This window comes from Arvicanthis niloticus, chromosome 4, assembly GCF_011762505.2.
Source record: "Arvicanthis niloticus isolate mArvNil1 chromosome 4, mArvNil1.pat.X, whole genome shotgun sequence".
In the NCBI taxonomy this organism is placed as follows: domain Eukaryota; kingdom Metazoa; phylum Chordata; class Mammalia; order Rodentia; family Muridae; genus Arvicanthis; species Arvicanthis niloticus.
The window spans coordinates 50,080,407-50,093,906 of NC_047661.1; the positions used below are offsets into that span (position 1 = coordinate 50,080,407).

Sequence of the window (13,500 nt, forward strand, 5' to 3'; positions counted from 1 at the left end):
CCAGCATGGTGGTCCATGACTACAGTCCCAGCATGGTGGTCCATGACTACAGTCCCAGCATGGTGGTCCATGACTACAGTCCCAGCATGGTGGTATATGACTACAGTCCCAGCATGGTGGTCCATGACTACAGTCCCAACACGGTGGTATATGACTACTGTCCCAGCATGGTGGTCCATGACTACAGTCCCAGCACTTTGAAAATGGAAGCAGGAAGATCAGAAGTTTAAGGTCATCTTCAGTTACATAGCAAGTTTGAAATCAGCCTGTTCTATGTGAGTCCTTGTTTCAATCAATCAATCAATCAATCAATCACTCAATCCTCAACAGAGTAAGAAAAATAAGGTTCTATTAAAGTAGAAGAATAAATATAAAAAAGAATGGCCAACATTAATATTACAACTTTAAATTTAGTTCCACGTTTTCTAGTGACAAAACAGAAAGATATTCACAACCATTTACACAATTACCATGAAGATAAAGAATCGAGTGTTTACAGGCACATAAGGCAAAAATAGCTGTAGGGCTTGGAATTCCAAAATAAACCATTTAAAAGGAGAATTTCATAGGAGACCCAGTACCTCCAACTGTTTCTCAAACACTGTAAGAAAGACTAATTCTTAGAGTATTGCCAATGATAAGCCTGAGAGCCAGCTATTAAATTTTACACAGTTAATGGGTTCCATTTGTCTGTAGATGATTCAGGAAGATAAGTTGCAAATCTAATTAATGAGTACCCTCAAAAAATTAGCTTTGTAGTTCACCATTTTAAGACTCAAACTAACAGCCAAGTAAGAAGGAGGTATGTACTCTTTGTGGTTAAATAATAATTATGGCTACCACTCACAGATAACTCACTGTACCCAGGAGTGCTCTAACACTTAGTAAGTGTCCATCTACTTAATCCTCAAATCTCTATGAGGTACCCAGGGCTGTGCTCTTTGTAAATCTCTATGAGGTACCCAGGCTGTGCTCTTAAGAATCACAAACCCAGAGATAAAATGCCCAAGGTCCCATAGCTGGTACACTGTTTATTGTACCTAGTGTTTTCAGCCAACTTTCTTCCACTTTATTGACAGGAGGAAGTGAAATAACATAAAGTCCTCAGAATCAGAGGATAATTCACAGCCTTTGCATTCTAGACTTGGAGAGCATGGTTCAAAGACACAGCAGCAATCAGAATCTGTGATGGCTAGTGTTGACTGTCAACCAGACAGCATCTAAAATCACCTAGGAGACAAGCCTCTGGGCATGTCTTTGAGGATCATCTAGATTAGGTTTGTTGAAGTGAGAAAAACACGTTATCCATCGAGGCACCATTCCCCCAGCTGGGATCCTGAACTGAATAAAACAGAGAAAGTGAGCTGAGAGTCACTATTTGCTGCATTCACTGCTCCCTGATGTGATATGGCCAGCTACCTCAAGCTCCTGTTGCCATGTCTTCTTATGGTGATAGACTGCCCCATCCCTCCAACTGTGATCTGAAATAGACCCTTCTCCTTTAAGTTGCCTTTGTCAGTTAATTTATCACAAGAACAAGATGAGTAGTTAATATAGGGTTCAAAAAAGAAAACACACTCTGAATTTTTAAAACAAAAAGAATTTAAAACAAGAAATTAGAAGAAGAGCTAAGAATCTGTCAGGGCAAGAATAGGTAGCCTGGAGACTGCCGCTGATCAAAGCAAGCCTTGGGGTATGGTCCCTGTGAAATCATGAACATCAGCTAGCCTAGAGAGCTGCTAGAATCCCACATTGCCTGCCCAACTTGTACACTATCTCGCTGGCAGAACGCAGTCAAAATTCTACCCACGGGGAAACACATCCTCCAAGGTTGAGCCACCCTCTGATCCAGGGCTGAGCTTCAAAAGGTTGAGAAAGAAATGCAAAAACATGGAGACTGGCTCAGGTGCTGACAACATAAATGTAAAATTTCCTTCTTCTTGTAGCTGGAGCATCTGGGCTTCAGGAGGCAAATCACTGGCTAATTGAATGCTTGTTCTCCAACCCCAGGTCCCCATAGCAAGGCAGAAATCCACTTTGGGGTTGAAAAAAGAAACAACAGAAAACTCTGCCTTTTACAGATATTAGAACCATAGAATTATTGGTACTCAGGAAGAAAATACATACTAATAATCCTATTTTGTAAATATAGGCAAAAAAAAAAAATCATTTTCTATGCCACAATGAACAACTCAGTGTGGCCACAGCAGTCTAACTCTTCCAAGCCATTCATGGGTGTGTGGCTTTCATTTCAGCCCAGGTGAGCCTGTACATGCATGGGTAATGTCTGTCTATGACCTGTATCCAGGAAGATTGTTTTAATAATAAGGTCTAAGGTGATGCCTAAAAGCCGTCATCTGAGAACCCTGCCTCATGAATTTCTAATAGCACTCATTTCTAATTCTAAGAATTGCCAAAGAATGATACCCCAGATTCAAATAGCATAGTAAAGACTGCTTATTTTGCTGATTTTTCTTTGCATGTAGGGGTCTCCCCATTTGGAAACGGAGACCCTGGTGTACTCCCAGGCCCAGATTTTATTGTCAGGGGAATTCCAGGGAGAGATATGTGCCCTTTTACCTTGATTGGTTAGCTCTAATTCTAGAGATCTGACTGATTCTACAGTTAGTTAGGCTCTGGAGACTTCCCAGGGCGGTTGCTTGCTCATTCTACCTATTCTTACTTCAGGCCAGATGACAATGTGTCCTCAGATTGGCTGCCAGCAGGTTAGCTGACCACAGGTTCCTGGATCTGGGTTCTCATTTCTAGGAAACAAAAACTTAGGCCTAGTCTCCCAAATTTCCAGTTTGCAGCCTGTCATGGAGTCAGTCTGGTTCAGGCTAACTCAGTCCTCTCACTAATAGAAGCTTATTTTTAAAACTTCTAAGGTTACTGTCTTAGTTGGGGTTTTAGTGCTGTGAACAGACACCATGATCAAGCTAAGTCTTATAAGGACAACATTTATTTGGGGCTGGCTAACAAGTTCAGAGGTTCAGTCTGTTATCATCAAGGCAGGAGCATGGCAACATACAGGCAGGCATGGTTCAGGAGCTGAGAGTTTTACATCTTCATCTGAAGGCTAGTAGAAGAATATTCATTCCAGGCAGCTAGGATGAGGGTCTTAAAACCCAAGCACACAAGGCCACACCTACTCCAACAAGGCCACACCTTCTAATAGTGCCACTCCCTGGGCCGAGTGTATACAAGCCACCACAAATATGAGGGAGAAGACAAGAATCACCTCACATATGAGATGGTGCAAAAGCATCCCACGATGGGAGATGCATAGCTTCTAGCTGGGGAAGGTGGAGCTGGGAGAAATTTCAAATATGTGAGGTAGCTTCAAAATGTTTGAAGACAGACGTCTTGGAGGACGATTAGTTTATTACATTCAGCTGGTTAGAGGGACCACAGCCCTCGCTATAGTTTACGTATGAAATCTTCCCTGAAAAAAAAAATCTTCTCTTGAAGGCTTGGTCTCCAACCCGTGGTGCAATCTTGGGAGATGGCAGAAGCTTTGGGCGGTCAAGCTTACTGGACGAAGTAGCAAGATCATGATGGCTATGTCTTGATCTGAGTTCCTCTCTCTGCCTCTTGTCCACCGTGACTTAAGTACTCACTGCCATGAAGTCCCACCACATGATGTTCTGCTTCATCAGGGACCCAGAATCAGTGAAACCAAGAATTGCATACTGAATCCTTCAGTACTTGGGACACTAAATCCTCTCATTCTTAAGTTGTTGGTGACAGGTGTTTTGGCCCAGCAATGAGGACAGAGTCACGCCACCGGGGGTGAGGCAGAGCACGAACAGTCACTGCACGGTGCACCCGGGTTTACAGAGAATGAACAGACAGGAGTGTAATAAGCAATTTCCCTTTGTTACGAGAAGGAGGCAAAAGGTATATTACCAGCTTCAAGTGAAAATAATGGACCATAAAAATGTTTCACCTCATGAAACTATTTCTTCTTATGAAATAATTTCATGCTGGATGATTTTTTTCTGCCAACGTGAGCATTTAGCTACTCCATCAGCCTCTGAAAAATATATTCTGACTTGAACAGTCTAACAATTTTCAAATGAGCACAAGAGAGAAAACTCATTCAGTTAACATAACTGGAATTCTAATTTCAGACAGCCAGGGCCTCGCTAAATATTTCTCATAACGTTGATGGTTTAGTTTTCACAGTGTCAGCAATAAAGTGAATGTTACCACCCTCTCCTACAAGGTCGCTATAGTAAATTAGTATGGTGCAAAAGCTTGGGGCTGGAGTCTAGAACGATGGCTCAGCAATTCAAAGCGCTCACTGCTTTTGCAGGGAAACCAGGTTCAGTTCCCAACACCTACATTAGATGGTTCACAACTGCCTGGAACTCCAGTTCCAGGAAATCTGGGTTCCTTTTCCTGGATTACCCATCCACCTATATACTCGTGTTACACATGCATATACTAAGGAGCATGCAAGTGTGGTCAAGCACACACACACACACACACACACACACACACACACAAACACATAAAATGATAAATCTTTTTTTTAAAGAAATTCAGGGCTGGTGATTTAGCTCAAAAGCAAAAGTGCTTGCCTAGCTTGCTCAAGGCCCTAGGTTCAATCCCTGCAACAACAACAACAAAAAAAGTAACATATATAGAAATGTAAGTCATTAATAAATAATATTGCATGTTCATTTGTTTTAGAATCCAATCTGTTCTTATCAAAAGTATATAGAATTTCTGGCTGATTAATTAGGTGACTTGATTCATTGGTAAGGATTAATTGTAATGGGGAAGTGAACTTGTTTGCAGAAATACAAACAAAACCAGCTGGTCTGTCACATTATTACCTAAAGCATTAGTAATGAGTTACTAAAAGTGGCCACAAAATGACAGACATAAAAGTTCTATCACAGGACTGGAGAAATGGTTCAGCAGTTAAGAACACTAACTGCTCTTCCAGAGGACCTGGGTTCGATTCCCAGCATCCACATGGCAGCTCACAACTGTCTGTAACTCCAAGATCTAACATTCTCACAGACATACACGAAGGCAAAACATAAAATAATCTGTTGAACAATTTTTATTTCTTTAGAAGAACTTTATATTTTTGGTCTAGACTAATTCCAGCCTCACGCTCACAAGTCTTTTTGGGGGAGGGGGGGTGATAGGGTTACTCTGTGTAGCTCTGGTTGTCGTACAACTTGCTCTGTAGATCAGACTGGCCTTGAACTCAAGAGATCCATCCACCTGCCCCTGCCTCCCAAGTGCTGGGATTAAAGGGCAACATGCCCACCTTCCTCGTTAGTCTTATCATTTACCTCTTCCACGCTCCAGGAACTGTCAAAGTGAAGAATAATGTCCCTCCCTGCACTAGTCCAACACAATAGGAGGTAAGCTGCCTATTTAGCCCTTCGAGATAGACTGATTGATAGGCCATGGGTCTACTTTCAGTGCTGTCCCTAGTTTATTCCGTGATTCAGGTGCAGGTCTGTCCATCTGTCTGTCTCTGGTTCTAGAGACTGAATCCTGGACTTTGAACATGCTAAGTAAGTATTCTCCCAGTGAGATACATCCCCAGCCCAAATCAGATGTTTTAACATATGCTGGCTTGTATAAGGGTAATAGTAAGCTACCTATCTTATAGACATTGAATAAAGAAAAAAAACCAAATAGTGTTCAGGAAAGCTCTTTGAGAAACTGTAAAAGCAAATGCAAATGTGAATTCAAGGCCAACCTAGAGCTACAGAGTGAGACCCTTATGTTCACAAGGGCCTGTAATTTTCAACCTTTGGTTTCTAACTCCCATCCTGGGGCAAGTTCTCCATTTCCTTTTGCACATAGGTTAAACAGAAGTCAGGATATTTTACTTCCATTTTTCTCCTAGCATGTAGCTTGAAGAAGCCTTTTGCTGGCTAGTCAGGAGTTCATAATGTTGAAAGAGGAAATCTGAATTACACTCCAGTCAAGGGCAGGAAGAAGGGAAAAACAGGAAACCGTGCAATATCTTTCCTCGTCTCTAAGGGGACTAAAGATAACCATCACCACCTAGACCTCTGGATGGAAGAAGGTTGGCTTTGAGACTGTCTGACTTTAGGGGTGGCTTTAGTTACTTAAAGCCTGTCTATAGCAGCAAATCTTGCAGTAGAAGCAACACTGCTTTTTCCAAACACTAGAGATGACTGATGAAGAATCTTGTCACCCTGGAGACTTATCATTATAAAGTTTCCTTTGCCTAGAAGATTCTTGCCTCCTGCTTTTAGTTCTGTTTTACAGAGATCTTTTCTAGAAAGGTCTTCTAAGCCAATGTCATCCCCATAGCAGGCCAAGGTAAAGCCTTTGAGCATATTGAACTTTTCCATCATAAGCATTCGTCAGTGGGCTATCATTTCATTATTTTGACTGTTTTTCTGTTGCATTCTTACCCCTCTCAGTGAGCTTCCAGAGGACAGAGAAAGGCTTGATTTCATAATATCTCTAGAGTGGGACTGAGTACTTAACTCAGATAAGGATCCATTAAATATTTATTGAAGGAGGAAGGGGAGAAATATGATATTAAAACCCAAACAAAGCCAAGCAGATTATCTCAGGTCACAAGTCATTTCTAGGAAGGCACATTCATGCAAATATACACAAACCCCTTAACTGTTATTCAGGGAAGACTTGTTACAAGTGAAGGGAAGCCACAAAAGGAGGGTGTTTAATAAATCAATTATAGTAATGAAATATCAATAGGAAGGACCATGCAGCACATCCCAAGAGCTTCTTACAGTCCGGACTGTTTACATGTTCCAAACTGCCCATGCCTAGACCTTTTGAAGAAGGCATATGAGAAGGCAGGGATGTTGTATCTCAGGCCTGAAGCAGCAGACATGAGAGAGGAAATGACCTTCTGTTCTAGTGTGATGTGCCAGGCATGATGGATTCATGATGGATACACTTGGTTTAGCTCAAGCTGTCAGGACAGCTTCCAGGAACACATATGCCACTATGACCAGCTCAGCTCAGCTCATGTTCTTAAAGTGTGTGTGTGTGTGTGTGTGTGTGTGTGTGTGCGCGCGGATGAATATATGTAAGTGTATGTGTGTGTGCATGTCTAAGCCAGAGGTTGATATCCAGTGCCTTCCTTAATTGATAACCACCTTATTGTTTTAGTCTTTTGCTAAACCTAGAGCTCACTAATCCTAGCACGCTTGCAGGACCTGGCTTTCTTCACCTCCTCAGACATGTGCTGACCCACCCAGCTTTTAAAATGGCTGCCGGGGATCCAAACCGAGTTCCTTCTGCTTTCGCAGCAATAATTTTACCAACTGAGTCATCTCCTTAGCCCATAATGTTCTTAAGTTTTACCAAACTGAATTCCAGAGTTTTGGATTAAAGTCAGTCACCTTTCACTATCTTTTCCCCCCTCCGGTGTACTTATTAACAAAATCTAGTGCACATTTTAACAAAATGTACTCTTTTTCCTATGAAACGTGTAGTTACCTTCTATCTTCCTGCTCTATTCATTTGTAAGTTAGATATAAACAAAAGAATCTGAGGAATGAATACTTTCTTGTGAGGCTTTATATGTGTTCAGATTGCTTTTCTTCCCTTCAAAAAGCTGCACACAATACATTACACTGCAAATAAAGATGGATTAGGTGAAACCAAGGACCCTGGGAATCAAGAGTTTCTGCAGAGTGGTCTAAGATATGACACTTTGGGACTCTCAGTTTGGAAAGCAAAAATAAAAACACCACTCTCTACTTACTTTCCAGAGCCCATCCTTTGCTTTCAGGGAAGTGAGGCTTCTCCCTGTTTTATTTTATACCAGGCCTGTGTTCTCTGTGTCCTAAAAAATTCTAACTCATTAAAAGAAGACAGAAACAAAGCAGGTTAAATGTTGTTGTTTAAGGACCTGTGAGATGGCTTGAACTGTAAAAGTGTCCACTGCCAAGGCCAGAGACATGGGTTTGATTCCTGGGACTTCCATGGGAGAAGAAGATAATATACACACCAATAAATATATAAAATGTAATTTAAAATTTTAATTCTTTTGTTTCAAATTTCAAAACACCACCAAGCAGGCCACCCTCCTTTTTCATCAATCACAGAACCCCACCCCCATCCCCTTTCCTTCTGCGTTGCTTCTGCTAGGACTGACGGAAATCCCAAGACCCCTGATTCTAAAGCCCAAGAAGACCCTTGCATTTCTCTCATCTTGAACTTCCAAGATGATCTCAAGCCATGGACTCCCCTTAGTCTGAGACTATTAAGCACATCAATTTTATCTTTGCTTTGGGCAAGTTATGAAGAAGAAAGGCATTTGGCATTTTTTCTCTCTGATCAGTTGAAACTGCTATGCAGAACTGGGGTCACTCCACTCTTGTGAGGCTGTTATTTATTTATTAATTATCAATTAGCAGAGTTCCCCAAATACAGAACATACTCAGTATACATTCTCAATGTACATCCAGCAAAAGAATGGGAAAACAGAAAATAATACTACCGGCACTGTATCGAAGTAAATCTCTTCCATCCCCCTATCTGGCTATAGTTTTACAGACTAGGCCTCAGTTCTTCCCATAGATCGTAGCCAGAGAATGCTTTGGCTTCACAAGAACATAGTAAACGCCTGTGCTTAAAGAAGTTTCACAGACACTTCTCCTAGAAGAGAAAGCATCCTTTTGAAGTTCAAGCAAAGCAAGGTATTCACACCAAAAGAAGTATTAGAAGACTTCATTTAGTCTGGGCCATGGTCCATCTCCATCAACCCCACCCTTACCCATCCCGTTCTGCTTGGTCTACTTCTCTATTCAGGAGAGAAAGCTTGGGTCATAGCTGAGTCTGCTCGGGCACTGTATGTCCTTCAGTTTTTACTTATTTTCTCACACCAGCCTTGAAATTTCCCTATTAATTTTTCTCTTCAGTGAGTCCTTCTGTGTAAGTGTGTGTGTGTGTTATACTGCCTCAGCCAAAGTGGCTTTCTCAGGGGCTCCACCACCCCCCGCAGATGTGCCCAAAGGGTTTGGATGCGCTGAGTCTTTCTCCAGGGTTTAGTGACATGAAGGTAACTGACCCAAGTACTAAGTGGAAACACAGTACTTGTTTCCTTTAAAGTCAGATTTTGCAAACAAGAATAACCTTGAAAAAGACCTTCAGATCGGGCTCAGGAACGTTGCCAATCGCTTACCGCTCCCCTCCACCATCGTAGATAGGCTATTTATGCTGCAGGAGGGAGCCCCTGCACCCCACAACTCTGCTGTCCTCTTTGGGCACTGGAAAGCAAAGGGCTGAGTCTAGTGAGCAAATAAGGGTCTTCTGAGAAATAAGGGTCTTCTCTCTTCTCCTTGGTAAGCAGGGTCACCTCAACAGAGTGCTTCTCTGTCCCTCTGGGGTTACTTCTGTGGCTGTAACTTGAGCCTCTCCAAAGAATTCTTACCTGTTCTGAAGTTTCTTAGGGTCCCGGCTCCCCAACAACCTGGACCTACCTGTCAGCAGAACTATCCAGCAGTTCCCACCCTGGAACCTTAGGGCAGCAACGGGGCTGCACTGGCCATTAATGGCCATCATCCATTTTTAATCAGAAAGATCACAAGAAAGATGGTAAGCAGAACCCGGTCCGAGTCAATTTAAATAATATTCCCGGGGAAATCCAATCACTTAAAACTGAGACACCTACGCTAGTGAGAGAGCGCGCCCCGCCCGTCTGGCGGGGAAGAGCGCGCCGGCTGAATTAATCAAGATCAAGGGGCTCCGGGGCTGAGAGCTCAGCCTTAACCCTTCCAGCGCCGCGGGGTACGCAGGTGCCGAAAGAAGAGGGCGGCCGGCGACGGCCGAGTTGCCCAGAGAGACCCAGCGCAGGCTGGCTCTGTTCATCCTCCCGGCTCCGCACGCTTCGCCGGGGAACCTGGCTCCCAGGCGCTCCGGTTCCAGGTCACGGGCTCCCGAGGCGGCGACAACGGTGAGCAGCAGCCGCCTCCCGCAGCCTCGGCGCGCCCCGGGCTCCTCCTCCCGCCCCAGTGTGGCCAAGTGAGCATCGCTCGGGCCGCAGGTAGCCGGGACGCGGGAGGCGGCGCGCGCGGGAACCATCGCAGCGCCCGGGCCAGACGGAGCTCCGAGCCTCGCGGTCCCGGACGCCGGCGGAGATCTGCGCCGGCCATGTGGGGTCCAGGGGTCACCGCCGAGGGCCTGTCAGTGGCTCCAGCGCCACCGCCGCTGCTGCCGCTGCTATTGCTGCTGGCGCTGGCGTTGGTGGCGCCCTCGCGGGGCGGCGGGGGCTGCGCGGAGCTGGCGTGCGGCGAGCGGGAGCGCTGCTGCGACTCGGCCAACGCCACGGCCGTGCGCTGCTGCAAGCTGCCACTCCACGCCTTCCTGGACAACGTGGGCTGGTTCGTCCGCAAGCTCTCTGGGCTGCTCATCCTGCTGGTGCTCTTCGCCATCGGCTACTTCCTGCAGCGCATCATCTGCCCCAGCCCACGCAGGTACCCGCGTGGCCAGGCGCGACCTGGCCAGGCACGACCAGGGCCTCCCGGGGGTGCTGGACCGCCGGGGACCGCAGGGCCACCCGACGAAGACGACGACTCGCCCGCTCTGCTGCAGGACGAGGTGGCCGCGGGCTCGCAGGACTCACTGCTGGACAGTGGCGGTGGTCGGGGCCGAGGAGGTGGCGGACGCCTGCCTCCCTCCTGCGTTTCGGAGCACGAACTGCGCGTGGTGTCTCCGGTCTTTCTCCAGCTGCCCAGCTACGAGGAGGTCAAGTACCTGCCCACCTATGAGGAGTCCATGCGGCTGCAGCAACTCAGCCCTGCGGAGGTCGTGTTGCCCGTGTCGGTGCTCGGTTGCCCGCGAGGCGGCAGTGCCGGGGACACCGACGGCGGCCAGGGCCGTTTCCCGCTCATCTGAGCGCAGGGAGCCTCATGGGGATCGCCGGGACGGTACAAGGTTGGGGGCTGCGTATGGCACGCAACAGCTGGTGTGTTGGAGGCCGCCACTGACTGCCTCTGACCACACCTAGCATCCCCGCACAGCCAGTAGCCCCGCTCCTGGGTCGGGGTCAGTTCCCCTCCCTCTCGCTTCCCGGGGAATCTGTGTTTCTTCTATGCTTCTTTGGGCTCAAGGCTGGGCAGCTCGGCGGGGCAACGGCTTTGGACTAGCCCCCCAGCTCTTCTTGGACAGTCGTCCCCGCCCTCTGCCATACCTCCCCTTGTGTTCACTGTAAGTGCCTGCTTCTCCAATCCAAAAGAATGCGTAAACCTTTTGGTGTGTCTAGAGACCAGTGGCTTGCTTTAAGGTTAAAAGCTTTCGAAAGAGTGCAGGTCCATTCCTTGCTCTCCTGCGTGTCCGGGTCACAGTCTCCCAGGACATGATGGTGAAGAGCCTTTGGCTCTGGACCACGACCAGTGGTGGTCCATGACTACGGCATGCGGGTCTGTGGAAGCAGCGCTTGGCTGTGAGGGGATCTCTTGAGAAGGACCCAGAAAACCTTTTGGTGTCTTCCTGGCCAAGCAAATAGTTACAGTTGATGGTTCACAGGTTTATTGGGGACGGGGTACCATGATGGATGGTTTAGTGGCTGTATCTTTTCAAGATGTAGCAACTAATTAATCCAGACCGTATGTGTAATATGGTAACGACAGACTTTGATTTTTCAGTATGTAGACCGTTTATTTTGTCTTTTCTTTTTATATTTTATCATGCATTAGACAGTTCAACAAGTTGACAAGATAATCAGTTTTAGTTTAGGCCAGTTAGCGTCAAGAAATCGCCCACGTGCTGTCATTGTTTAATATAGTGTTGGACATCATTTCATTAAGGGAGGCAGGGTCAAGCAGGAAATGTGACATAAAAACATGAAGGATATCTTATTTTCACTATTTGAGAATATATTTTATTTTTAGTACTGAAGCATAATACATAACTTTTTATAATAACTATGTACATTGTGTAGCCTAGCTCTTAACTGTATCATTCATCATGGAATCATATGTAAAAGGATCATATATGTATAAGATGTATATGTATATATGTGTTACACCATGGCACAAGATGGCTTGCCTGTATTTCCTTCTCTATTTTTCATCTGAGATACATTCTGCAATGTAATTATAAACATAAAAACAGACCTGTAACTTTCATTTAAACCTGAAATTTTGCAGTAATGAGCAAAGATGTAGCCACCCAAACTATATTTATTAAATTTAAGCAGTATCATTTTACTAGATCTATCATTCTGGGACATTCCCTTTAAGCAAAGGGTAATAAGATCCATTTTAATGCATCATATATAATGTGCATATAGTATGGTCTGTGTACACTACTATATACATTGTATGCAACATTGTTGTGGCAGCTTGCTGCTAGCATGAAAGGACAGGGTGACAAGGAGTGCAGCTTCCCCTGGAGAAGTGTGAAGAGTACCAGCTGTCAAGACAGATTACCCACGTGGCTCAATGATTGAAGAAACTGGACGGGCCTAAGAAATCCTCAATTGTCTGATTTGTATTTTTAAAAATGATTTGATTACTTTTAACTTTTAAAGGGTGATTGAAAAAGTCTGATGTCCTGGGAACTTTTTTAATGTATGACTTATAATAAAAAGAATGGTTTGCTTTAAACTTCTCAAAGCTAATGATCCTGTCATTAAAGAAAATCATCTGAAGTGTTATTAAAGCAGAAAAACACTAAACTATTTCTCTGTGCATTTCCATTTCTTTTTAAAAGACAGGAGCTTAGTTTGTTAACCAGGTTGGCCTGTGACTCTCTCTGCAACCCAGGCTGACCTCAAACTTAGCTCAGTCTTTCTGGCTGTCTCCCAACTCCTGAGATTGTAGGTGTGAGCCACCATACCTGGCTCTCTTTGTACAATTTTATCAGATTTATTATTGTGGAACACCATATTAAAATGTGAAATATATATCTCTTGTTGAAAAGCCATTTTAAACTGTGAACTGACAGGTGAAAGGCACTAGTAGTTGAGATTCTATTAACTGAAAATGATACAAGATTTAACCAAGCATAATTATACTGAATTATATATTTATGTTACTCAGATATATGTTGTACATGGCTATCAGTAATCATAAAATGAACTTATTTTCAGGGCATATTTATCTTAGCCAAATAAATTCAAGAGTACCATGTTTTCCAGAAAAAGCTCAGGCCTTTTCTTCTCACCATCCCCTGCCAGAAAGAAAGAAAGAAAGAAAGAAAGAAAGAAAGAAAAGAGGGTAATTCCAAATATGGCAACTCATCTAGAACACAGAAGTGTACACACTAGATTAACATATATGTACAAATAAGGTACGAGTGTGTGATCACTAGCTGTATAAAAAGCAGTTTGTTATGAGAGTTCAATATAACCAAAGGAAAAGGTCTTCTTGAGCTAGAATGAGTTTTAAAAAGCCATTAATTGCCACATTCTGCAAATGCAAGGGTACTCCAACCATGCAAAATGACATTTGCAATTATGCCAAAGGGCACAAAGGTGCTATATAAGGAAAGGGAAATGCAACTGTAAAGGCC

General features: G+C 44.4%; 1 protein-coding gene across 1 annotated transcript; it reads left to right on the top strand.

Annotated features, from left to right (window-relative positions):
* The first annotated feature begins 9,758 nt into the window (after positions 1-9,758).
* Positions 9,759-13,083, top strand: C4H3orf80 (chromosome 4 C3orf80 homolog). The gene has a single exon (XM_034500904.3). The coding sequence runs from the start codon at positions 10,138-10,140 to the stop codon at positions 10,879-10,881; it is 744 nt and encodes a 247-aa protein (XP_034356795.1). The 5' UTR covers positions 9,759-10,137; the 3' UTR covers positions 10,882-13,083.
* Positions 13,084-13,500: the final 417 nt, after the last annotated feature.

Excerpts from the sequence above, each read along its gene's own strand:
- C4H3orf80 (XM_034500904.3), top strand. The coding sequence starts at position 10,138 with ATGTGGGGTCCAGGGGTCACCGCCGAGGGCCTGTCAGTGGCTCCAGCG.